This window comes from Aythya fuligula, chromosome 2 (genome assembly GCF_009819795.1).
Source record: "Aythya fuligula isolate bAytFul2 chromosome 2, bAytFul2.pri, whole genome shotgun sequence".
NCBI classification, from domain to species: domain Eukaryota; kingdom Metazoa; phylum Chordata; class Aves; order Anseriformes; family Anatidae; genus Aythya; species Aythya fuligula.
In genome coordinates this window covers 3,175,161-3,201,527 of record NC_045560.1, presented here as the reverse complement: position 1 = coordinate 3,201,527, position 26,367 = coordinate 3,175,161, and the positions used below count along the sequence as shown (strand labels likewise).

Here is a 26,367-nt window from a genome sequence, read left to right as displayed (position 1 = left end):
AAGGAAACTTATTTTTCCCATACATATCAGAAATAGCCTAATTCTGTGAAAAAATTACGCTCCTTAAGTTATTACTGTGCATAAACAAGTTTTGAACTGGTTGTATTTTATACAGTAAAAAAATGTAAAGCAACTTTCATCTGGCAATGATTTTATGTTGACTCTGGTTGATTCTTTCTAACAAACTTTTGACACACTATTTGCAAATAATTTCCTTTTTAACGCTCATTTGGCAAACAAGCAGAGAGGATTTATAGCTCCAGTTCCTCAAGTTTTTTAAAAGTTGCTCCTAACCCCATACACTTCCAATCTGTAACAGCACAGACAAACATTAAATGCATCTTTTTTTTTTTTTTTGCACCTTTGATTTCAGTATTGCTAACGAAGAAAAATAAACGACCTTCCATTTTATGCAACTGATAAAATCGATCAGGAAAGTGTTTTTGTTTTCTTAATTAGAAAGTAATCTACGAGGAGGTGCCTGATTTGTATAGAACATTCCACAAGACAAAAAAGTGCTGGTGACAGAGACCAATAAACTGCACAGGAAATAAATCAAGGTCTTGGTATGCTTAAGGCTCTATTTTCCATCCAAGCGAGTCGGGATAAAACAAGGTGCAAAATTCTCAGAAACCCACAAATTCAACCCAGCCAAAGCTTCAGCTGTGGGTACATTCCTCAGCTTTAAAAGAAAGCAAACCAACCCTGCTAATCCCAAGTTTGTCAGCAGAGGGAGAAACCTTATCAAAAAGGTCAGGAACACATCCTTCCGGAGTTTCTCAATATCAAATGTTCAAGGTGAACTACTAAGGCTGTATTTACAAAGAGCCTACCTAACTCGAGCTACCATGCCAGGAGAGTGACAAAGACAGATAAAGACAAAAATCTGTTAAAGCTGCTGGCTTCAGTGGAAGCAGGACTGCACCCATCCCCTCAGTAGCCTAATTGCAAATGCATCTACTTAAAAAAAATAAAAAATATATATTCCAAAGTCATCTGCTCTCATATATTCACCAAGGTGCCATATACCTTATTCGTGTCCAACATAATGTACAATCTTGAAAAGTTAAATAATCCCGAACTCAATTTTTTCCATTTTAATGACATTATTAGAAAAAAAATCTATAGGATATCATGGCAATAAAATTTTTATCATATATACTCTCAGAGCAATAAAGATACAAAGAACAAAAAACTCAAAGCCCTACTGCTTTGGGTTGCTCCAAAATGCAGCATTCTGACATCACAGTTCCCAAACAGAGAATAAAACAAAAAGTCGGCTCTCAGAAAAGGTAAGAAGGTAACTTTTAAACAAATACATTTTACTTTAAGGTTTGTTAGTTGCATAATCTTCACAGCAATTAGACCAAAAAAGTCCCACATCCTAGATCTAAAGCTATGACTTCATATAAATCAGATACCAGATACATCGTGCTGAGCAGAGCTGAATGCTCTCACTTGGGGAATAGCTGCTTAAAAAACGAACCCACAACCAGATAGCTCAAGGGAAGTCTCAAGCTAAACCACACAGTGATTTTCTCCTCTGGAAGGAAGGCTTCCAGTGGCTCAGTGTTCCCTTCCTTCTGGTGGCTCCCCTTTCCTTCTGTATTTCCCCAAACTGAGCATGAGAAGGCCTGGACAGCAGATCGAACAGCCCCAGGAAAGTGTGCTCACTGTCACTTCTGGACAAGTGCATAGGAGTAAGGCTAGGAAGCTTTCCACTACAGTCTAGAGCATTTCCACACTGCTCTGAAGACACAGTGAAGGCCAAAAAGCCAGCAAGTTCCTCAAAAAGCCTTCAGGTCAACCAACCTACATCTGCCGTGCGTTTGCTACACTACTGGGAAACATTAACAGGAATCCAAAGACTTCATGAAGCCCAGAGCAACAGTTCCTAAGCTGTAAGGCAAATTGTTTCCAATTATACACATCCAGGCAGGGAGGGAAAGAGGTTAGCAGCAGTGGTAAATACCAATACCAACGAAGAAGAGTCAGTCTGGGAAGAAAAAACAATAGGGCTGGCTTAGGAACTACACAACCTGACACACGCTGCTCAAAAAGCCCTGGCAAAACAATCTCCCTGTGTGGTGTTCTAGTAAGTAATGACAAACTAATACCGACTTCTTCAGTTTTGGTTTATGTAAATCCCATCAGACTAACTTAACTGCCATGGGGACTCCGTGGATACAGAAGAAAAGCAGAGGTATGAAATGTTACCAGAAGAACATTTGGTCTTTGAAGCAAGACCAAATCCCCTTTCTTCTGGGAAACCGTAAGGTCGAATCATCAGAGGACTCCAGTTATTTACACAGGCCACAAAGTAACTTGAATTCTTTAAATCCACCTTGTATTGGAATATGAATCGGAGATTTTAAAGCATTAAGGATCCATTGCTAATTTTTTTTTTTTTACCTGATTGCTTTACAAATGGAAAAAAATAAAAATCAATCCCAAGTCCAAACCAAAACCATCTCTGGCTGAAGTGTAACCTAGCACCTCAACTCTGCTCCCAGCAAAGTCAATAAAACATGAACAGGATTGGCCCCTAAAAGCAGAAGTGTTATACTCATTCATACCAACAATTCAGTGCAATATGTACACAATTTGTGCCTTGTTGCACAATTAAACACGAGGCAGCTAAAAATATTTTATGACTGCCAGAGCTACTGCAACTCTAAGTGGCAACTCGATAAAATAGAGAGCTACTTCCCCTGAAATATAAAAGGGTGTGAAAACAATGGAACTGAATATTCTGAAATAGGTCTTCATAGGTCCAGTGCTATCTATATTTGAATAATTTAAAGAAATGGCCACAAAATCATTTTGATATGAAGACCTGGGGTTTCGAGGAAAGCAGAGCAAGGCAAAGTGAAGCTTGAGCACATGGTGCTTGCATGTGTGGGGCATGATGAGGGATGTCCCGTACTGAACACATTTGACCCCAATAATTCTCTGCAGCCATGGAGCTTTGTGCTGGGCAGTCCCACGAGCAATGGGACTGAGCGTGCCAGGTGCTAGCTGCAGCCAAACGCAGCCACCGTAACCCTTTTTAAGGGAGGTTTTAAACTGCAGTGGAAAAAACAGAGTGAGCACAGTTACTGGTTTTGAAAACTGAGACGGCTGAAGGCACATTAACTATGGTATGAACCAATTAAGACCACATTCCCTCACAATAATAATTAACACACAAGCGATACAGTATAGGACCTACCACGCCCTGTACATCCACCACCACAAAGCAATCCCGCAGGACCACGATTGTTCTGTAAACAGAAAAGCAGATCAAGGCTTCCAAGTTCTGACTTCCCGTCAGCACAGTAACCATAATTAAAGATTAGTCATTAACTGAAATACTGCAGACTCCACTTTCTAAACCGTGAAGTATAGTTAATTAGTTTCACAAAAGCAAATTCTGAAATTAATTTGTGCAAATAAACTGCACGCACACAAGGAAAACACTAAAAATAACTCTTCAGTACCTTTTCTTTTTTAGGCTAAGGCTGTAAATATTCATTTAAGTTGAATTCACTTTCTTTAGGAAAAAGCGATCTTGCTACACTAAGATTCTGATTTCCGTCAACACCAGCTTTTGAGCTTTATTCAGTGCATTACAAAGGGGCTCGTGTAACCTTGCATCTACGGGGTTCTGTGGTTACTGCCTCCTTCCAGTTAAGGATGGGACTACTGAGTCTGTATCTGTTCTAGAAACATTCACAGATCCAAAACTACTGAACATTTTGCAAGTGCATATATATGGAGACAATTCTATTTATCCACAAAGTGTTGAATTTAACATCGAACATTATGGAACACAAATAAGTCCTTATTTTTGTCTTTCAACCTTTCTTCATAATTAATAGACTTTTAAAACAAGACCTGCTCTCCAAAACCACCTGCCAATATCCCAGCACCCAGGAGCCGCAGCTGGTTACAAGCGCATGTTAAGAGATCCTGTCCCATTAAGACAGCTGTTAAAGCATTAAAATATTGACGTGCCCTATGAACAAAACTGGAATTCCTCTTTCTAGTTCTCACCCTGAACATCCACACTGACACACGACACTTCTGATTGTCTAAGCCACAAAACGGAGACTAGTTAACAGCAATTAAGTGAAAATCTTCCATGCGGAAAATGAATTAAACAGCTTTGGTAATCTAGTACATAGTTAGCTTTGCGTAAATATTTTGCAAACATCCCTTCCCACCCAAAATCCCTATATACCACGTGTGTATTTATATTATAATATACATATTTCCTGAGTAAATTGTTAAATCTGATTATTCGGAAGGTTTAGCAAAAGATGCAACATTATATTACTAAAATCAAATTTTAAATAAACATTCAATAAACATATTAAAATAAATATGGAATGTTTCTGAAAAATTATAGTACCACGAACTTCCATTAGTAACAAAAAATATTTTCTAATTAAGTGCATATTATGTTCTCTAGTTCACGGGTCTGAACCCAGTGAGAAATCAATACATCTAGTTTTTAATCCTGAGTGACAATTTTACATTGCCTACTAATGCAGTGCTTACTGCACATCTACAAAATCTTTTTTTTTTTTTTTTAAGATGTAAAACGTTGTTATATGGAATAAAGGATATGAAATCTCAGTCTACATTGGTCTAGGTAGAAACTGAATCAGCAGCACAACTGCTGAAGCATCTCATGGAATCACCAGGAAACACCAATTGTTCTCGTTAAATTCAGCAATAACCTGAATGATCAACGACTCCTGCTCACAGAAACACTACAGGAGGTGGACTGCTCTGTGACAGGATATAAACTACTTACTGATCACTTTGGCACTTCAAGAAACTACATCATGGTGCAAAAGAATCAAAAGAAAAAAACACCTGAATTAAATACCTTTCAAATGTGTTGCTTTTTCTTCTTTTAAGTATGCTAAATTAAATCATTAACAAAAGAATTAAGTTTGGTCTCACTGGTTTCTCGGGTCATGGCTTGAGTCACAGCTGATACAGAGCTTTGGATAAGCAGACAAGGAAATGCTCAGCTACTGTTTAGTTCCTCTTAATAATAAAATTCTTATGTAGCAGACATTGCAAAACCAGCAATATTAAAATTGCATTAACACTATTACAGGATGTGTCTCTCAACACCAGAATCACAGTAATAGAATTGCAGCACTGATTGGTTATTTTTAACCCTTTTGCTTTCCGATAGCCCATCAAAATGCCCCCCTCAGTACTAGGCAGGCCTTTTGCCCTTCCCTCTCAATCCTCATCCCTATTCCTCCCTTCAAGTATTTGTTATTAATCCAGAATCCTCATGGGTTCCTCAGGTTGTTCTTTTTCACTTCCTTTTTCATGCTCCACGCTGTTTCTTTCTTGTGTGCTTGTGCTTGGGGGACGAAGCTCTTGCAAGGCCTTTTCAATGTCATCCTGTTGTACTGGGCCGCTTAAAGAGGTTTTTGGCAAAGTCATCTGTAGTGCACACCACAGCGCAGTACGAGCCTTGCGCGTGGAAGCAGCCAACTCTCTAATGGCAGCTGCCAGAGCCAAAACATCTGCAACCAAAAAATATATTATGGGTAAAACTAGCACACAAGCCTGATAATATATTGAAAATACACAAAAGTTGACCAAGAAGCAGCTAACATTGCACCCTGTTACTGCAACAGTTGAATTCCAGCAGTTATTCCCCCTCTTGCAACCGATAGCTCTAACATCTCACACTACGAGCAACCATAATCATGTTTAAAATTCACTGGCATAATCACCATGCCTGCGATAGTCTCCGTTGATAACATTAATTAGGCTTAATTATTCTATCTACAATGATATTAAACAAGTATGATAGTAAAGTACCTAGTTCAGGCCAGCCAGAGGAGCTGGAGGCAATCCCTTTTTCCTCCTTTGCCTACCTGCCAGCAGCACTGACCTGCTGCCGAACTTTGGCTACCTAATCAGCAGCAGAACCCAGGGCAAAATTATTTCACAGCAGAAAACAGACCTGAGGCTTTTCTATGTGCAATTTAGACTAAACTTTGACAAGCAACAGCAGCACAACTCTTCTTCAGAACCATATCAACATTAGAAACGTCAGTGTTAGCGACAGAAGTAATTGCAATTCTTAACTACAAGTGCAACACAGAACAGCTGACATAATGGTTCCACGTAATTTGACTGTGTTGTCAAAAAAAAAGTGTTACAAAAACATGGTTGGTGTTGGGTTTTCTTTGTAAGATGTTTACTTCCTGCCCTATACTTGCATTTCAAATCATATCATACAACTTTCAGAGTATTTTTTTTTAAAAGTGGTTTGCTTACAGGACTGTTACTTTTAAGTATATGACATAATTAAGAAGATGCTTGACACCTAATTCATGAAAACTAAGTATTTTGACTCTTTACAGTTAAGCTTTCCCCTCCTATGAGGAAAATTATCCCACAAAGCCGCAGGCCAGCGCTGCGCATGGATCCATATGAGGCCAGGGAAGTGGAGTCCCCTCTGGAAACCTTTTCCTGAGATGGGTATTTTCTGAAGAAAAGTAATGATCTGCACCTTTAAGCATTGAGGTTTTGGAGGTAGCAGCTGTACAGTCATTACACTGAACAGCAGTTACCATGTACCCTACTCTATTAGAAGGGAATACAACTTCTCCTCGTTGTGCCTTAGTACTGATAAATTAGTAGTAGATGAAAATGTTTGTGTTATGAGCACATTTCCTCCAATTAATATGCCACTTTAGCAAAGTCTGCTTTGTCCAACTCGCAGAAAAATTAGTATGTAAAGCATAATTCCCTCAGTTCTATATCGTATGGCTACTTTCTAAGAATTGCTTGCCAATAGCAATTTGTAATATGTAACGAGATACAGTTTGTTAACTTTTTAGCAATTAATATGCTTTCAAAGTCAGTTAGAAAACAGACTTATGGTAAATTCTTGAAGTTAATCTTTTAGTTAAATAGCAGCTGTGACAGTTGAGAAAAACACTGCAGAACAGCACACAATGTCTCTACAGAAATACATGTTTCTGCTGCAAATTATTCTGGCTTTACTTTAACAGAAGTTAGGAATTAGAAAGTCTAATTTCTGGTGGTTTTGTGACATTGATAAGGTAAACACCATGAAGTAGCACAGCACCAACACATTTTTTATCTTATAAGCTAAAGAGAAAAAGATTTAGTCAAACAGCACTTATAAAAAAAATAAACTTAAGAACGAGTACATTTTGATTTAAGAACTACATCTGGTTAGATAATATCACTAATCAGATTTTATATCTGTCTTTTATTAAAGAGGAGAAGGCCTCAAAGTGTTTAATGTAGTAACAAAAAAAAGCTCTTCAAAAAACAATTTTACCTAAGTGGCAGGTTTAGACTTTTTTTTACAACTGTTTTTTTTCCCCTGAAGATAAAATAATTGCTGCATAATTCAAATAATTTATTTTCATAGTTAAATCTTTGGAAAATATTTTCCAAGAACTACCAGATGGAAAGTATTTACCTTTCTCATTATTATAGCGCAGCGCTCCTGGTCTCTGCGGATTAGCAGCATTAACAATCTCATCCTTACGCCTCGCTTGTGTTACGTGGATGGCTTCCCTGTGGTGTTCCAACGTCGCGGGTATGTTACCGTGCACAGGGGCACCACGAAGCCTTTCCATTCTCCCTATCAAGGTGAGCACCTACCAGACACATTGAAAACACCAAAATCGCTAACTATTTATAACCCTCTATTAAAATTAAAAAAAAAAAAAAAAAAAAAAAAAGAGAAATGAAGCATTTAACCAGGTATTAGAACTCACCAGACAATATTTCAAGAAATCTTACCCTGGCCTGTTCTCGAAATTGGTCAACGATCAAGCGATCGACGCGGGATGGGTTAGCAGGCAGCCGAGACACAGGAGTGTTGTTTGAGCTAGATACGCGCTTTCCTGGGAAGTTTCTTGCGAGGTCAGCCTCAGTCTGAAGGGGAAATGAATACCCATTTTAACTGTCTGAAAGCAGCACAAAATTACAACCAAGGTTTTCATTTAAGAGCTCTCAAATGCATTAGAAGATTGCTTCCTATCTTTGCTTCTGACTGCATTCACAGCAAAAACACTCCCAACTATGGCTAGATGTACAGCCAGCTACAGAAAAAGAATACTTCTCTAATTCAGCTCAACCTTAGAATAAAGTTCTCTGGGCAGCTTTATTTTAACCAACCTTGAGCATAGGCTAAGGCAGAGCCTTTCTTATTCTCTATACCAGTTATTTAAACTCTGTCTCTCACTGCATCTATCGTTGCATATTATGATCATAACAAAAGAAACAGATGGTCACAGGAGCACAAGTTGCATCAGAATTAAACCAGATTTAACAATCTGGTATTGGCTCTGAAAGTCATCAACACAGCTGCCAGACTCTCTGTTGAGAAAGGAGCTGGCCCAAATGGTATACAACACAAGTAGTGACTAAGCACCACCAAAGCTGGTCCTGGATAGGAGCTTCTTGTACCTGGAGTATAAAAAGAGCTAAAACTAGCAGTGGATTCCCTACCTTGGTCTTTCTTCATTGTACAAAAGGGACTGAGGACAAAGATCAGGTATCATGCTGCAGTTCAGGGTAAGGTTAAGTCCACATTCAGACTAAAAACATGTGCTGAAGTCTCTTCCTTCTTGCTTTACTAGCATCCTTACCACTGGGTGTCTGTTTTCTCCTAACACAGGATCATTAAGTATAGAGCTTAATGACTGCACTTACAGTCAACTCTTGAAGTCTGACATTCAGGAAAAAAAAAGTTGGAGAAAGGGTCACGAATTTACAAAACCCCACCAAGTATTCAAGAATAACACTAAAAGTTGTTTCTTAGCTGTCAATCTATAGCCAATTTAATACTGCAGGCAATTCCAAATGGGCAATTAGTAATATTTTGTTGACGACAGATCCCTAGAAGAGGGAGATGTAGAAGAACCACGCTCGCTGTGTCAGACTTTAACACAAGTCCCACCGCAAGGAGTTTGTGCCTACCCTCTTCAGAGAGCATGCAGGCTGAGAACACCAGAAGGGCGAGAACCTCAAGAGCAAACCCTTCTTACAGACAAAGGAAAGGTGAGATGAATATCCTAATGAGCTAAACAACACTGACACAGAGGCCCCAGCACTGTCCTAGCATAGTTCAGACTGTCAGGAGCATGAGAGCAGTTGCTGACAGTTTTACTCCCTGCCAACCAGCATTTGTCCAAACAAGAGCCACAACCAAATTCCTGGTTGACAACTGAACAGGCAGAGAAGAGTTAAGGGCATCCATGAGCAAACAAGACAAGCAGTTCTAGGTAGATCTCCAAAGCTCTAGAAAGAAAGAAGTGCCCTCCAGTGAGCCAGCTGGGTCAGAAGCCTGCCTCTTCTCCAAGGGTTGGGAGACTTCCCTACCAGAGGCAGAAAGCAGGTGCTCAGTGTATCTGCTGGGACTGTAGATAAGCAACAGGGCAGCTGCCAAGACCTGCTGCAGAGTTAGGAGATTTGACTCTTCCTGGGGAAGCAATTCCTGCTCCTTCGGAGCTCAGAGCTTTCACTCCTAGAAGTAAGACATTTATTAGGAGCATGGTCCCCTCACAGACAGAATTTCTTAAAGAGAATCTGAGGTACAAATGGGAACCTCTGGGAGAAATCACATCCACTCAAGACACTGCAGGTGTCTTCTACAGCTGTGTACAGGGTGCCCAGGATTATTTTCCTTCTTTTTTTTTTTTTTTTTCACTAAGCCAAAGATTTAGTAAAAACAAGAAACAAGAAGAAACAAAAACACTTGAGGATGACTGTTAGCTTAATTAAATAAAAAACAACACAAGTTTATCTTGTTTCTCTTTAAGTGACTGCGCTAAGGAAAAGGAGAACCTGGGTTTCAAATACATCACTTAAAGATCTAGCTGTGGAGAAATAGGGTGGGACAAGAAAAGCAATTCCTGAACATAATATAAACATCTACACCACGGAGGTGCATAAAACACCAGTCTACAAGAATCACCTGTGCTAGCACTGGCCCTATTTATCATCACATATGGTCAGTGGCTCCAGAATCATAACAAAAGCGTACTGAATGAGTATCAAGCAGCTGGTGATCTCTTATTGACCATAAAACTAAAAACCAGCATCCAAGCTAAAGATAATTCAGTGCTTTGGCCAGTGACACTTATGTTTGCTGTAGTAAATATTGCAGGTTAATGGAGAAAAATGTCGTGTCAGCAGCCCTGTCTGAGTGGAAAGGGAAAATAAATGTTTCAGATGGCACCTGAAGTATTTAAATCTAACAGTGTGACAACAGAACCCTCTGCTCCGCAGAAGTGCCAGAGCATCTGCTCTCTGTTGATTGTTTGATCCCATCACCAGCTTTGACAGAAAGCTATTTATTTATGGCTTACCTTTTTTCTCTCCTTCTCCAGAGCTCTCCACTGCTCGTAACACTCCTCCAGGTGGGTATGAAGCTCATTAGCGGGTCCGCTGCGATTTCTTGGCGGCCTGTACTTGTTAAACGGCGTCGGAAAGGCAAAGTATGGTGTGGTTATTTCCCCACAAAACAGATCACTGATGAAAGGGTTCAAGCGGTTAAAATCGTCATAATGAAGAAGATCAACAAGTTCTGAGAACGGAAAGGGCGAAGGGGGGAAGTTGAAGTTATTTGCTGATGAAAACAGGTGGTGATTAAACGGAGGGAAGCCGGGATTTTGCTTAAAATCAGCCATCAGTGGGAAGGAGGGGAGAAAAGGAGGACTGATGAGATCTGACATGCCACCACCATTCTGTTCAGGCTTTTTTTGGAACACGCTGAACTGTGGGCGGTTTGGGGTTGCATATCCAAAATGGGGAACCCAGTTCCTTCTGCCTCTTCTATCATCTTTATTACCGTTTTCTTGCGTTTGCTTTTTTTGCAATCTGTGGAATAGCTCGGGGTCTTCGCTCACAGAATTGGGCTGTGTTAACCAGCTGGATGAAAAACTTGTGGGGAATTTGCGGTGCTGCCACTCCTTACTGGTCAAGGACTCGTGCTGCGAGCGTCCAAAGGGTTTCAATTGCTTCTGGTTTTCTGAGATGAAATTAGAAAGTCCCAAATTATTAGAAACACCATTTGAAGGGTGTAACCTTCCATCCTTCCTTGAAGGGAGGACGGGGGAGAGCTGTGAGAAGTAGGAGGAGTGTGTTACAGAGTGATGGGTGGGAGAACCACCAGACATGGTTGAAACCCCAGAAGATGACTGGGGGCTTGTTATCAGCTGCTTTCCATACATAACATCCGATGCAGCTGTTGGACCTGCAGTTTTTCCATCCAGCCACGTGTGGTATGACGAATAACTCCCATTTTGCATATTTATGACAGACAAATCATACTCCGAAGTTTTATGAGAGCACTCTTTAGGACTAGCATGGATCTTAGATTCATTGTTATTAAAAGCATCCCCCAAAGTAAAGCTCTGATGACCATTTTGCATGTGGCTTTCCTGTGGTTTTCTGTTTGTCACTCCAGAAAAATTTTCTTTAGATGGTTGATTGAAAAAATATAGTGATGGGTGAACAGATGACTGTGATTCATGAGCAGCTGTAAAGTTCTCATATCTTTTAGAAAAGAAGTGGCTGTCCTGGGACACTTTATCCCAGGAGTCATCAACAGGCTGGTTGGAAAGATCAGAGGAATATTTAGTTTGTTCATGTGTGTCATTATTCGTGATGTTGCTCCTTGTTCTTTCGATTTTCCAATACTCTTTCTGAATGCTAGCATCGTCTTTAAGTCTGTTTCTAGAAGAAAAATTAAAACGGGGACTGATTTTTTCACAGTCCCCATTTAACCTCGTGTGGTTGTAACTGCACAAGTGCTGATTATAGTCGGCACTGGGAAATGAATACCCTTCTTGGTTAATTGAATTATTGTTCTGGAAAGAAGAGTTGTCAGGATAACTGTTCTTCAGCATGTTATCAGGCTGAGTGCAAGGGCCAGATGGAGAAAGCCAAGACTCTAGGAGATGAAGGTCTTCTAACCCTCTGTGCAGCATCTCCACATCACGCGACTTCTGCAGCTGCTCTTGGTAGTAGTTCTGTGTGCACATCAGGTTTGAAAGATCCTTGTTTTCTCCAGAGTGCTTAGATGAAAGCCCTGAGAATTCACCATTGTTCCCAAGATCAGGTCCCCACATTGGTGGAAACAATCTTGAAAGAGAATTCCTGTAACGAAATTAAACAAAATTCCAGCAATAATTGAACACTTTTTTTATACAGTGCAATAGTTCACATCTCAGGGTTCGTTTCTGCCCCTAACACAGTCCCCCTGTTACATTCTAGTCACACAGAGCTCTCCTACAAAATTTCAGGGCAGGGAAGTTCCTGCTGTAGTTCAATAAGAGATCTGACTGCCAACATCGTCCTCTCATGTTTATAATTATTTTATTTATATATATGTATATATATATATATATATATATTCAGCACTGGAGGTTTTAGATTCAATATTTTAGATTTGACTCTATTTAGTCAAGTACCTATTATTTTAAAATGAAGTTTTTCCTCCAAATGCTTTGAGATGAGACTACAAGTTTTTAACAAGTGGTCAAGGTAAACTGTTAGAAATGAAAAAAAGAAAAAGCTTTCACATCTAAGGACATTTATAAGACCCTTACCTCTAAATTCTATGAAATCATCCAAAATGTATATGGATGATAAAAGAATGCAAGAGTGATATGCAACATAAAAGAATTTTCAGAATAAACTTACCAATCTGTAACTGGTTCTGCCTTGTTTGGCTCTTCTAAAATGCTCGACACGAGCCCAAACATATCAGGGCCACTGCCAGAATAAGGGAGATTTACTTGTGCCCTGAAAAAAATACGAAGTCTACATAAGTATGTCTTTCTCCTACACAAAACATGTAAAAGAAAAAGGTAAAATATTATTTTTGATCTTTAACTTGCATTAGCAGCATCTCTTAAGTGTTCTGAATTTAATATATTCTCAGCAGCAATATACAGAAATCTCTTCCTGCATTTGTGAATTCTATAGCCTAAAACAAGCAAAAGAACCAAGTTCTTTTGTTGTTTCCTAATTGTTAAGTTCTTGCCTCACTGCAGATTTCTCTAGCTGTTACATGAAGAGACAGGAGCACCAAAAGACCTCTTCCCAATCAATGCAACTATTTCATTGAACACAACATTTCTTCAAATCTTGACTGTTCGCTTTGTAGGGTGAATACAATCATCATTCTCAAAATCTTGAGGGTTCTGATTTATTCAATTTTGATATCAAAGATCCACTGTTTTAATCTTAATCACTTTTTAAATGAAATTTTATTTTTAAGACCTATTGAACCACTTTGTAATCCCATGCTGGAAAACTCAGAATTTTGTTAAGTGTTTGTGACAACACCAAGTGTTCAACTATCCCTTCCCTTATACAAACCCAACTCAGGACGTTCTGTGACTCTAAATACAGCGAGATTGATACTAGAAACGCTAGCACCGACAGCAGCACTGGTAGCAAGTGTCAAGAGCTAGTCAGTCTGCACCAACCAGCCCCCAAAATAAAGCAGCATTATACTGCCAGCACGTGTTATTAAGAAAAAAGGAGTGAGAAGCCTAATATCAATTCACTGTTTAAATTATTTCAACTTTTGAAATGGATCAACATTCCAATTTTAATTGTAGTATACAATAAAACCACAGTAGCCACCCTAGTTTGTATACTATGAACTCATTCCCTACTCCTCACAATCCTCATATAACTCATGATTTTACAGAAGTCATGATTTTTTGTCTGCCCACCTGACTTATCATGACCAAAAAGCAGTTTTATTTACTCTCTACTGACATGGGGTAGTCAGTGGACATGGTAGATTTGCCCAGCCTCGTTCTGTCCCTTTAATAATTTTACTGCATTACTAAGACCAGATGGATCACAAGTGCCTGCAATACTCAGGACTCAGAGTGAATTTCTCCAGAGGAATTAAATTGTTTCTGGTTTTGCCTTTTTTCCTTGATAAGTTTCAAAGTGATGTATGTGTCAAATGCTAAAGAATTATGGTGATCTTTTCAGAGATCTACCATAGAGGACTCCATAAGACATCCAAGGGAGGGCTATAACGATAAAATAGCTTTGGTCTTAAGGTTGAGAACCCAAGAGAAGTGCAAATCAGGAAGCCTGTTGTAATTTACAGAGAACTCAGCGATCCTCCCCTCTCTGAGAGCATTTTAAAGCTGTCTGTTTTAATTAGGGGGAAAACAAGGCTTTTAACCTCAGAAGAGAACATTAATCTTTTCCATCAAGAAAAGGAAATTGTGTAGTAAACCAGCTAATTTTAGCTGACTTGAAAGTTCACTTATTTATTCTTAATACATGGTTCAAGTTACTGCATGATGCAAGCCAAAAAGGGCTTTGCATTCCGCCAGCATTCGAAACACATTTTTTAATGTATTATAAAATGAAAACCTGAGTGCATTAGTCAAGGGCACATGAAGACAGTAGGCTGCGACAAGAGCAGTGCTGCACGTATTTCTGCTTTCAGAAGCAAATGGGTACCACTGACATCTGATCTGTGTCCAGCACCCTCCGTACTGCTCATGTTCCATGACACTGCACCACCAGGCAGGATCGTTATGAGCTGCAGCACTGAGTGATGGGGCAAGGAAGGAGAGGGTTTTTGTGTTTGTTTTTAAAGGAGTTCTCATGGCAGTTTCCCATTTCATTCCCTAGCAATGAAGTTGTACTATCCTTACCAAACTTCTAAGTTTTTACATAGATACACGTACACAGACTCCCTCATCTTTTCTCACAAACTCTACACCAACTACTACACAGTAATCTGAGGGTCTATTGAAGACAGAATCACAGAATGGCTTGGGTTGGACCTTTAAGGGGCCTTAAAGACTGCCCTGTCCCACAGGAAGGAGTGCCATCCACTAGACCAGGTTGCCCAAAGCCACATCCAGCCTGGCCTTAAACACCTCCAGGGATGGGGCACCCACAGCTTCTTTGGGCAGCCTGTTCCAGGGCCTCACTGCCTTCTGAGTGAAGAATTTCCTCCTAACCTCTAATCTAAATCTCCCCTCTTCTAGTATAAAACCATTCCCTCTTGTCCTAGCAGCAACTTCCACATAAAAAGTTGCTCTCCATCATTTTTTAAGCCCCCTTCAAGTACTGAAGGGCCAAAATGGGCAAGGTTATCCCATAACCTCTTCTTGAAACAACCCAGAATCCCACTCGTGCTGCTCAGGAACAATTTCAGTGTTGCAGAACACCATCGTAAGATTATGCCAAGAAGGTTCATACCGTTTTTTTGTGCAGTCTTGCAAAGATGTTTTTGTGCTGTTGTCTTCTCCACGTGCTGACCAGTCGCTATACAGCTGGGAAGATTCCAACGAAGGTGGCGTGCTAGTAATTGCCCCTAGTAATGGGGAAAATATTTGAGTGTCCATTTTTTGTTTCTTGCTATTTACCTATGTTGAAAAGGGAAAAATTGTTAACATTAGATGTTTATGCCAGAGAGCAGTAAGGGCAAAGTTAAACTTGTCTTTTATACGAGGAGCTAAATAATTTGTCAGGGAAATGAAACGTAAGTATTATAAAAGGATACTGTCTAAAACTTCTTCCTTTCCCTGCCTTAAGGTAGTCCAAATCTGACAAGATAATGCATCTCCTAAAAATAAGAAAGTAAGAAATAAAGATTACTTACTGTACAATAACAGGAATTCTCTACAGATTTCACACTGTTGGTTTTTGAGTGTGAAGTTGACAAGCTCAGAGTCTTCTAGCCTATATGACTGGAAACGCACATGTCACAGGCATCCACATCCCTTCTGGGAAAACAGTACAGCAGTTACCCCTGCTATACACCCTGAGAACCGAAATATTCCTACAGAGAGCCCCATGTAAGCAGGGAAGGACATCTGTAAACCTCAGAGAAAAGTGGGGTTAAGAAAAGTAACCTCTCTTCGAGTACTGGTCCTGGAATAAAACCTCAAGCTTTCCTGAAAAAAAATATAAATTCATATATAATGTTGTACTGAACTAGGTCCCTTCAGTTCTCCTAAGTAAAGCTCCCCAGTCAAGACAGGGTACTGACTCCTCTTCTGCAAGTGAGGTTTGGGAGTCTCAAACCAACACCAGCAGAAGCAGCCAGCTGTAGCAGAAGCTGCAAGAGGCCACAGGAGGGAGGGAAAGGTGTAAACCAAGGAGAACATTTAGCTGCCTCTTTTCCCCAACCATTTCTAGAAGTATTTCTTAGTAAGTGGTGATTTTTCAAGCACAGAAAAACACCAACATCTCAGCTTAAAAAAAAATCTATCAAGGGGCTTTCCTATTTCAAGATGCGTTTCATTCAAGATGCCACCTTTCAGTTTCTGGAACTCAACCCACCTTCCTGAAACCATCTCAGAAATTCGTGTTCTTGGTAAGTGAACGGTCAGTAGGTAGACTGAAAAAAAAAAAAAAAAACCTTGCTGCATAAAAGGAATCCCTTCCTTACACTAATCTCTCACCACCTTCAGCCCCTCTGTGTACAACCTGTCAGCAGGAAGAATTCGAGAGGCACCACAGCCGAAAGCTTCATCTGAAATCCTAGCACTTAAAAGCCATGCTGAACTCTGGCTACCTGGCTGCAGAGGATGGAGAGCAAGAGCTCTTTTAAGACTGAGGATAAAATACACTTCACCTCCTCCATTTCAAATGCAACTATAGAAAGTACAGAAAGACAGATTTAACTTTTTTTTTTTTTTGGCAGGGAAGCTTTAAAAAACAGAAAAACACCTTTCATCAGCATGGCCAAACTAGCCTTAGATCACACAAAACAAACTGTTTGCTAAATCCTTTTTGAATAACTGTAGAGAAATCTCACCTATGTACTTAAAATCCTGAAAAGTGTTAAAACCAGAATATGAAAGGAAGAAACAGTGCTACGACGACAGGTGGGTCCTCATATTTAAAAACATTTCAACAGATTTACTAAAATCTCATTTTATGGCTTTAAGATTAAAAACTGCACTGTCACTAAAGTCATAGTTACGTGGCCAAAACTGCCAGCTCTGCGAGACTGGCACTTGCTATGGGAGAAATAGCTCTAAAGCTCTCAACAAGCCAAAATGAAACAAAGAGCTTTAGAGAAATTCACATTGTCTGAATGTGAAACTGTGTTTTAAGTCTCTCTAGAGTCACTGACAGGCTTTTTAAAAGTCAGTTTAAACTAAATAATATAAAAATAAACTCAGTATCAATCACTACCTCATGCCTCATCTGTTTAAAAGAGAAAATACCAAGTGAAATTATTTTTTCTCTCTTTATGTGACTATTTTTCAATAGTAGACCAGTGAAACCTTGCTTACTACAACTCTTCAGCCAGAATTTGATTTAGTGAAAGCTGCCAGAGCCTCAGAAGGCTCTCTTCCTGACTCTAAGTCTGAAAACGCAGAGTTACCTGGCAAAGCCTGCTCCTACTGGGAGCAGGACTGAGCAGCCCTTTGACACTGCAGAACACTTGAATGGAAAAAAGCTTAAAGTGAGGGCTTATCAGTTGCTACAACCTTGCCTCACACACCCAAACAAACCCCTATTAAATAACAGGTTATTTTAGAGGTAGTATCATCCTGTAGAGTGGACACTTTCTGTACTGTTCCATTCACATCCCATACAAGACATATTTCATCTCCCAGAGACCCAATGGCCTCTTGTTTAGTCCCCTCGGAATCAAAGCATGGAGATAAATCACACTCCTTGGCTAAAGTATAAAAATACTTTTGCATAGGTTAAAAATAGGACCTGTAACTATTGGATGTATCTTTTATTTTCAGAGCCATTAGTCATTGTTAATGGGAGTTGTGCAGGACAATGTGACTACAGCTCAGCAGAGGAGGCATTTCACGTACCCCACACACATCCCCATCAGTCTGCACTTCCAAAACGCTGAAGTCTCCTTTGATCTGGTTCAACAAAATTCCAAACTAACTGGGAAATCTCACCTGGGCTTTACGTACAAACTAGTAGCAAGTTAGAGTAAAAAATAAAGAGGAAAAAACGTGCTGCCTGATTGTTTTATTTTCAAGCTTCTCTGCTGAGGTTCAGACAGTGATAATCTCCCTAACAGGCCTTGCAATCAAAGGGCTGTCTGCAGAAGCACAAATGTCTTTCATTCCAAATTTCAACCTTAAAAAAAATGTATGAAGTAAATCAATGAACAAAACGCTGTCTCCAACAAAACCAAGTGGCAACTCCTGCAGTCTGGTTCTTACTTTATTCTTCCCACTCTGCAAAGCATGGGAAAACCTCTGCTCCCACTCAACTACCTCTCAAAACAACAACAAGGGACTTGCCCTATCTAAAACCTACACAGACTATCTCAGGGGATTTTTTTTTTTTTTTTCCAAAGCATAACAAGACAGAGCTTCAGTTTGTTCCTGGAAAATGGAAGCATGTATATGCTAAGCTCTCTCTGCAAACATAACTGGGCACACTGTTTTGTTTTCGAGACATCTAATATTGTATCTTCAGATGCACACAGAGGGCTTTCAGCTTCCAGGAAGCTCATCACAACTGAGGATTAAGCAAACTCAAGCATTTACCAGAAAAACATTTGAGCTAAATCAGGAAAAAGTCCTTTTACAGCCATGGATCCTAAAGCTGCAGGACTGGCCCACTGCAGAGCACTGCTCACAGATGCATTTTGTGAGCAGCTGTCAAACTTTATCTGTGATGCCAGTAAGTGACAGCACCACAACAGCATTACTGCTTCTATATCGAGTGTATTCTTCTTTGATTTCTTGGCAGGATAAGCGTTTAGTGTTTATTTCTTGTTTTTCCTGGCAAGAGAAACCAAACATATGATAAAGTATTGTGGGTTTTGTTTGTGTTTGTGACTAAGAACTCTAAGAACTCTTACCTACAGCACACAAACCAGTTAACCGTTCGGGAGGCACTGCTAGTAACTCTCTGAAACAAACTAGTGAAAAAATCAGAATTCTACAAGTTGCCTTCTTGTGATACCTCAAACTAAACAGCAGGGATGCAAACAGGTGACCGGGATACATAAGAACTACAAACGGGGGAGAAAATAGGTCTGTTATTCAGATCTCATGATATTAGGGACAAAAAAAACAACGATGGCAGGTTACTGGAGACTTCCTTCTAAATCTCAATTTCCTAAGGGCCTAGTAGGACAAAAGGGAACGCTCCTTCCCAGCAAAGCATTGGAAACTTTTTCTGAGAATAAGAGAGCTCTGAAAGACTTGCTTCCTTTGACAGCTGGATCAAAATCCTACAGAGAGCACAGCACTGAGATGCTTGCTCAATACAGGGGTCCTATAGCCCCATTAACATTAAGCACACTCAAGGGCTACTGTGGAATTGTTTGTTTGTTTTAAGCACTGACATTTAAGCATGTTCACTTCTTACGGTCAAAGAACTTTTATCCAGAGTAATTTCCAGTAATTGTTCTTCAGAAGACTTTGTGGTAAGTCTCACAAATGCCCTTGAATGTCTCCTGTCAAAGCCCAGCTGGATGAGGAACTGCTGACTGCCATGAGCAGAGGATTAATCTCCTGCACTGACACGCAGTGAGATCTGCTCTGGCTGTAACAGAGCACTCTCTTCATTTTCTGTGTTGGAGGAGTTTTATTTTTTTGTATGCGGTTATTCAATACAAGTAGTTAGAAAAAAAAAACATATTATAGAAGTATTTATTTCTGTTTCCTTAAGCAAACTTCGTCTTTGGACCCACCTGTGACTTGTAAGGACCAACTGTGGCACTTGGCTTGACCATGTCCTTGGTAGCAGAATGCCAGTTCTCTTCTCTGCCGTATGCAGCATTGCCAGGCAAGCAGAAATTTAGATTCTTACGGACAGATTTAGCCTATTAAAAAATATAAAAAAGAACAACCATTACCAGGTCAATGTATTTCTTGTTATGCATAAAACTCTTTTCTAGCCGCCCCTCACTGCTCCTCCCACCACCTTTCCATGCCCACAGCTCCTCCACGATCACCTACATCTCAGATGCTGGCAGAACGATGACAATATCCCTTTCTTGCTGAGATCCCCCATGACAAAATAAGCTCGGCAGCCATGAGCTGCTGACCACGGGTCACATGGAGGCCCAGACGGGGCGAGCAGCACTTGCATTCACACACGTTAAGAGTCTACCCTTCTGTGCTTCCCTTTTGGGAAGCAGATTGTCAAGCTGCTGCTGCTTACTGACACGCCTGCGTCTGTATGTGAGCATCAGCTGCCCGTGTTATGGGATGCAGCAGAGCAGAGCCCACATTTAAACTGCACGAGGCTTGAAATCTCATCTTTTTTGACACAAAGAATTAGTTGGTGGAAGCAACAAGTGGTGCTTTTTGTCTCCATTTAGCTCATTTGGCTGCTGGAAACAAGCAAAGAACTGGATGAATTAATCAGTTGTCAGTAGTCAGCTTTTTGGGGATTCCTACAGCATTTCCATCACCTTTTAGCAGAGAAACATGCTCAAACAGACAGCAAAGTCCACAGCCAGCAGCGGAACAGTGCTGGGAAGCATCCAGTAGGCACCTCGATGCTTCTAGGAAGCACTGAGCTTGCAGCTCTTGCACCAATTGGCCTTCAGTGCACGTTTGATGCACTGATGTCCTCTGAACTCCTGAAAAAAGCTCCGTGGCCCCTACGATGCAGGGTTTAAGCTATGATAGGAGACTGAAGGGATTCAGGTGCACACAGCTGCTCCTGGTGCTGCCTTTCCTGCACATCTTCCTTTCAGGAGAGGTGATGAGCAGTCTCTTTACACCACCAGTGATGGTCAGTACATTTAAGCTGCTAACCTTTACAAAGCTTTTAACTACTTGTTATTTATTAGCTGTTCCCCTGCCAAAGCAGACCTAATGAAACCTGCAGTGATTAGCCGAAATGTTCTCCTCTGTGACACACTGCAACTACATGCAGCTTTAAAAGTGGGATTTCCACAGGCTTGGCTTGAAACACCCAAGTTTTAAATTCATACAGCTGTCCAAAAGAGAGGTAAGAGTGCAATCTCTGTGCCCCAGCCAATACATCCTCACAGAATCGTCTAGGTTGGAAGAGGCCTCCAAGATCACCCAGTCCAACCTCTGACCTAACACTAAACTTTTTTTTTTTTTTTTTATTTATTTAAACTTTTTAAACTTTAACTTTTCCTTTTTTCTTCTGACACTGTTCAAGAACTATGAGCGAAAAGATGAACGACGACAAACACAGCACCTGCAGGAAACCACTCTTCCATCAGCAGAGAACACCAAAGACTGGCTTCCTTCTTTCAAAGACTGGCTTCCTTCCTCCACGTTTGTGCCCTGCCCCAAGACCCCTGTAGGAGCAGCATCGCCCCTACTGCAGCCTTGTGACCTCCCCAATTCTCCTCCTCAGGGCCACCAGCACAGAGCTCGTGGTAATAGGGCTGCATTAGCAGGCCACGATGAATGCCTGAAGTTACTCAGAAGCCTTTCTCTGTACAAGGACGCTCTCTTCTGTGTAAACCTGTCAAATTCTGTAGCATTTACAGAAATCCATTATTGCCGAGACACCTCACCACCTCTCCCACAATTTCAGAGCATTTAATTGATGGTTCAAAGCTTACCAGAGGAAGGACGGGTTCCCCAAATACATAACCTTCAGAAACCTGAAAGAACAGTCCCCCAGCCCTTTATGCCAGTGTAATGTCCACCAGCACTTCTTAAAGTTAACACCAGAAACTTCAAATGAGCCTGGTAAATAGTGAGCCCAGTAAATAGTGAGACCTCTCAAGATATATGCAGACAGTCTGGTTTCTGAGCTTCTGCCCCCACGTGCCCTGAACCTTGGTGAAGACAAGGATAACGTGATCCCCGCTATAATTATATACACGTCTGGCCACACGCTTCGACAACCTTCTTGTGCTGACTGAACAAACTTTGAGGGTGAAGCTTAACTTTGAGCTCCTCCTCGATGATAAACGTGAGCTCTGCCAACCTGAACGCCTGTTTTTCAAAAATAATACAATACAGTGTCTTCTGAAGGATTTACATCGCCCTCCTAGAGAGGCTTCGTGCACATGCACCCATGTTGATGTCAGCATGGAAGAGTATCAGCATCAGGGCTACATCTAAAACAAACCATAGGGGGGAAAAGAATTTGAAACATCACTTTAATATTGTAAGTAGATCATGAAGAGGGCATAAAAGCTTCCACTTCCCCTACCTGAGCCTTTACAGGTTGTAGAAATCAGTTTCCAAGGGTAAAGCGCTAAGTCTGAAGACCCTCATTTCTTTTTTTGACACACCAGGTTTGGACTTTTTAATGTTTAGGCCTGTCTGCTTTACAAAGCCACAAGACTGAAATTCTGCTGCAGGATGGATCTCCCATCTGCCCCTCAACTGCAACTTTATGAAAAGATCATTCCTGGAATAGTATGCCACTACCTCTGTGAGGTGCTTCTTCCTTGGCCAAAAAAATAAATAGAAAATAAAAATCAACACGGAGAACATTTCTACAAATGAAAATAAACACTTAAGATTGTCAATGGCAAGAAATGAAGCCAATGAAGCACCTGGGAAGCCACACAATACAGATTTATCCACAAGAAGTGGGGCTGTGTAGGTGCAAGCGCTGTAGCTTCAACCTTCCCAAAGTTTTCAATTTCAGAAAGTCAGATTTGTAACCTCTCCACTTGCTGCAATTTTTGCTTTATTAATTTTAAAAAATAAGGAATTACTTTGCCGGTTGGTAGCTAAGAAACAAAGTCCTAATCTGCAATTCATTTAAACAAACAAGAGTTACCAGCGTTGTTTTTAATGATCTATAAACTCTAGAACCCCAAGTACCTCAAAGAGCAGAGCCCTACTGATTTCCAAGTCCATCTGCAGGCAGTGACTTAAGCTTCCCATCCTTACCCTGGAGTTTCAGAGGATGTTTTTGTTTATAAAGTCTTACCACACCAATCCCCAATTAAAAAAGAAAACCCACAACTCACAAAGCCCTGACACGAAGTTGCCAGCTGTAAGAGCAGCAGGCACAACTCAGCTGTGGGATGTCCTTAGCCAGAAGGTCAGATTCGGGACTGAGAAGGGAAAGTTTTACAGAAGTAGTGAGAGTTTACTCTAACACCTTTATCAGTGAGCAGGCTACGATACTCAAAATATTTGACAAATATGCTTAAGTATTTTAACTAATAAAATATTAAGCCCACTGTAGGCTTCATGGAAATATAAAGGAACTTAACAGCAGCTACCTCTATTTATTCGCCTTCAGCTCAGTTTTTACCACGTGTCACAGCCATCACCTCCTGGTGGAGCAGGGAAACACAAGGCACTGCTACACAGGCACTGGCTTTTGAACTCCTCACGTCACAGCTAACTAACCCAAAGGTGGTTTAAGCACATTAAAAATAAAAGGCAATATGCAGATGATATCCTTCCAGACATGCTTCTGCAGAACTGCACTGTTGGTACTGACATACTCCCAGTAAACCTCTTTGTTTAGGAATACAAAATTCCTAATGAAGTTAGGAAATATTTTTCCAGATTCATTTGGACAGGTGGACTGTCCACTACAATTTAAACTCCATTAACTGAAAATGCCTTTGCAAACGTATTTTTTAGAGTTATTTTTAAACAGACATATAAATGCTCAAGTTGTCAATTAGTTCATGTATAAAAACAAACTTTCTGAAGTTACAAACCAGCATATGTGGCCAAACTGAATTTTTAAGGTCAGCAGTACAAGGAACTGTAAACACTATATATCATTATAGAGAGATTTGTCTCCTAATTTCATTAGACTGCTATGATTAGATATAAAGCTGCTTTTCCCTCTTGGCCACATCTTCTGTCTGTAAAATTCAAGTAGTAAACAGTCTTCAAGCCTGCAGACTTCAGCAAATAACATCCCAAGGCCATTTAACAGCTTTAAATTGTTAACAGGAATTAAGGGAAAACTATTACCTGCTTGAAAAGTTAAGTGTCTCAGAGTAAGGGTAACAGTAAGCGTTCCCAAGTTTCCGACCCACTTTGTAAGTCCCTCACTGCCACTATAGAAAGCTCAGGCGGTCCACACTGCACAATGTTTGTGTTTGGAGAATTGTTTTTGCCAGGCAGTCGTAGTGTGGGATCTCCTGAAAGGCTGGGCACTGCCAGGCGAGCAAGCGATTAAACTGCAGCATTCGAGCAACCCGAGCAATACTACACTGCAAAGCTGCTTTCCAGCTCCCTAAAACAGCAGCACGACTTCAGACAGAACAACAAAACCCTCTTAATTCTCTCCCTGTTGCGAGAATCAAGCTCCCCGGAGACAAACCTGTGGGAACGGTCCCCCCAAGCCGCTCGTGGCAGCGTTCCCAACCCCGCCACGGGCCACTGAGGACGCGGTGCAGGTGCTGGGATGCTGTGCACCAGCTGTACACGCTGCAGCAGCCGATCCCTGGGCTTGTGAGTCCGCTGGTGTAGCTCAGCCGGTGCCTCCGCTGCACCTCGTTCCCCTTCCTACCAGTGCTGCCATGGGACCGGCGCCGCGCAGCCGGTTACTACACGCAGACGAAGCCGTTGCCAGGCTATGGCCAGCGTCTCCTCTCCACCCGTCAGGAAGAGTGGAAAGCAGAGGGCAAGGCGACGGCCCACCCAGCCCAACTGGCAGCCCGGGCATCAAGCGAGGACTCCACGCAGCTGTCCCGAGACCTGGGGAGTCCCAGAGCTGCAGCAGCACCGCCACGAGCAGCACGGGTGGCTTGCCCTTCGGTGTCACCTCAGGTTTTCTTCAGGTATCAAGCACCTCCGCAGCAAGTGAAATCTTCCCCTGGCAGGCAAAGATTTCTACGCTGCCGAAGGCCCCTGCTCCAGAAGCGAAAGAAACACCGAGCTTACATTTTTGCTCTCCTCGCTTTACAACCAGTCCCAGCCATGCAGCGTCTGATGTCAGCGGAGTGCCAGTATGTGGAAGTACTATGGGAATTGTAGTCTCCTCTCCGTCGTGCGGCAGCCACGAGGCGCAGGAGCCAGGGCTGCAGCCTTTGGAGCAGTCTCCTTCGCACAGCACCTCCCAGGAACTGCCTGGCAAACACAGATGAAGTATTTTAGCTGGGGACTGCTGCTCAGACAGAAAGGAAAAGGGGTCTGGTGCTTGTGAAATGCACCTTATCGTATTGCCCACAGGAATAGCAGTTCCTAGGCAATTGCTTTCAGGTGATCAATACCTCCAAATGCCTTTAAGGTGTAATGAGGAAGTGCTATCACTGAAGAATTAATTGCTATGGGGTATAGTAAAATCCTATTTAACAATACAGGAGATCCTATACCAAGTTCGTTGCCTCTTATACCTCTGTGTTTTTTGCTTCTCCACATGAAAAAATAATTCCCTGAAAGTTTTGTCAGTGGCTATTGTTCACCTGCAACTCCTGTTCTCCCCACTGAAAGCTACAGCTCACTCCAGCTAAATAACCAGGGAAGGATGCAGTGTGAGCAAGCAGAACCCTATATTTTTAATTCTCATTACAGGAAACAAAGGCTATGTTAGGCAAAGGTTTCCTTGCCAGCTAAAGTGCCGTACCTGACTTACCTTCTCCCCACTTTCTGTCAAATTCCTCTTAAACAGTTACATATTATCACCTTTTACACATTTTTCCTTATAAAGATGTTATTTTTCTACAAGTCCTTGCCTTAATTCAGACAAACGGTGAACCCTGATCCTTCCCTCACACCATGTTCTTTCATTCCACAAAAGAAATAATTTGAGCAAATTAAGAAATCCATAGAGACAATGGGAAGTGCTAACAGAGCCATTTTCATCTCTTTTTGGGGAAAGCAAACCAACAAAGCAATCAACTTGTCAGACAGCTATAAATGAAAGCAGCTCAGTGTCTGAGTAGGACAGTCCATCACCAGCCAGGTATTAGTACAGACTCTGGAGACTGGAATAAAAACAAGAAGTAAAGAGCCAGCAAGTCCCTAGCTTTTTTTTTTTTTTTTTCCTAAAAAATCTCAATCTATCCTTCAGCTGAGTTACAATTAAAAATATACATTGCTCACCCCAAGCAATAAAAATGAAGTGTTTGCCATGCCTCTAAATCCATCCTACAAAATCAGAGAAAACTCCTATGACAGCCACAAGCGTTGCATCAGAAATCAGAAAATTGCTTTCTTGAATTCTTGAACAACTTAGTGCAGGCAGACTAAAAACTAAAAAATGGTGAAAAAAAGAGAAACTTCATCCAAAGATTTTTGTTCCCAAGGCATTTTCACTAAAATCCTTCACAATCACCATCACCCTGGCACTTGCCAGTGACAGCACTGCTAGAACACACCCCAGAATTTCCCGCAGCAAGTAACTTTCCCCAGATGTGATTTAAGTCACTCCATATGGTTTTCCTGACACAGCAGCACGTAGGAAATGAGGGCTCCCTTCCTAAAAGCCTCA

General features: G+C 41.1%; 1 protein-coding gene across 1 annotated transcript; it reads right to left on the bottom strand.

Moving 5' to 3' along the window:
* Positions 1–4,559: 4,559 nt before the first annotated feature.
* Positions 4,560–24,834, bottom strand: LOC116486815 (meiosis-specific coiled-coil domain-containing protein MEIOC-like). Its single transcript, XM_032183297.1, has 8 exons — positions 24,819–24,834; positions 19,700–19,831; positions 15,265–15,431; positions 12,718–12,819; positions 10,380–12,171; positions 7,807–7,941; positions 7,481–7,661; positions 4,560–5,537 (listed from the first exon to the last, which is right to left on the bottom strand). Exons 2-8 carry the CDS (start codon positions 19,739–19,741, stop codon positions 5,284–5,286), a joined length of 2,673 nt encoding a protein of 890 aa, XP_032039188.1. The 5' UTR covers positions 19,742–19,831; positions 24,819–24,834; the 3' UTR covers positions 4,560–5,283.
* Between the last annotated feature and the right edge of the window lie 1,533 nt (positions 24,835–26,367).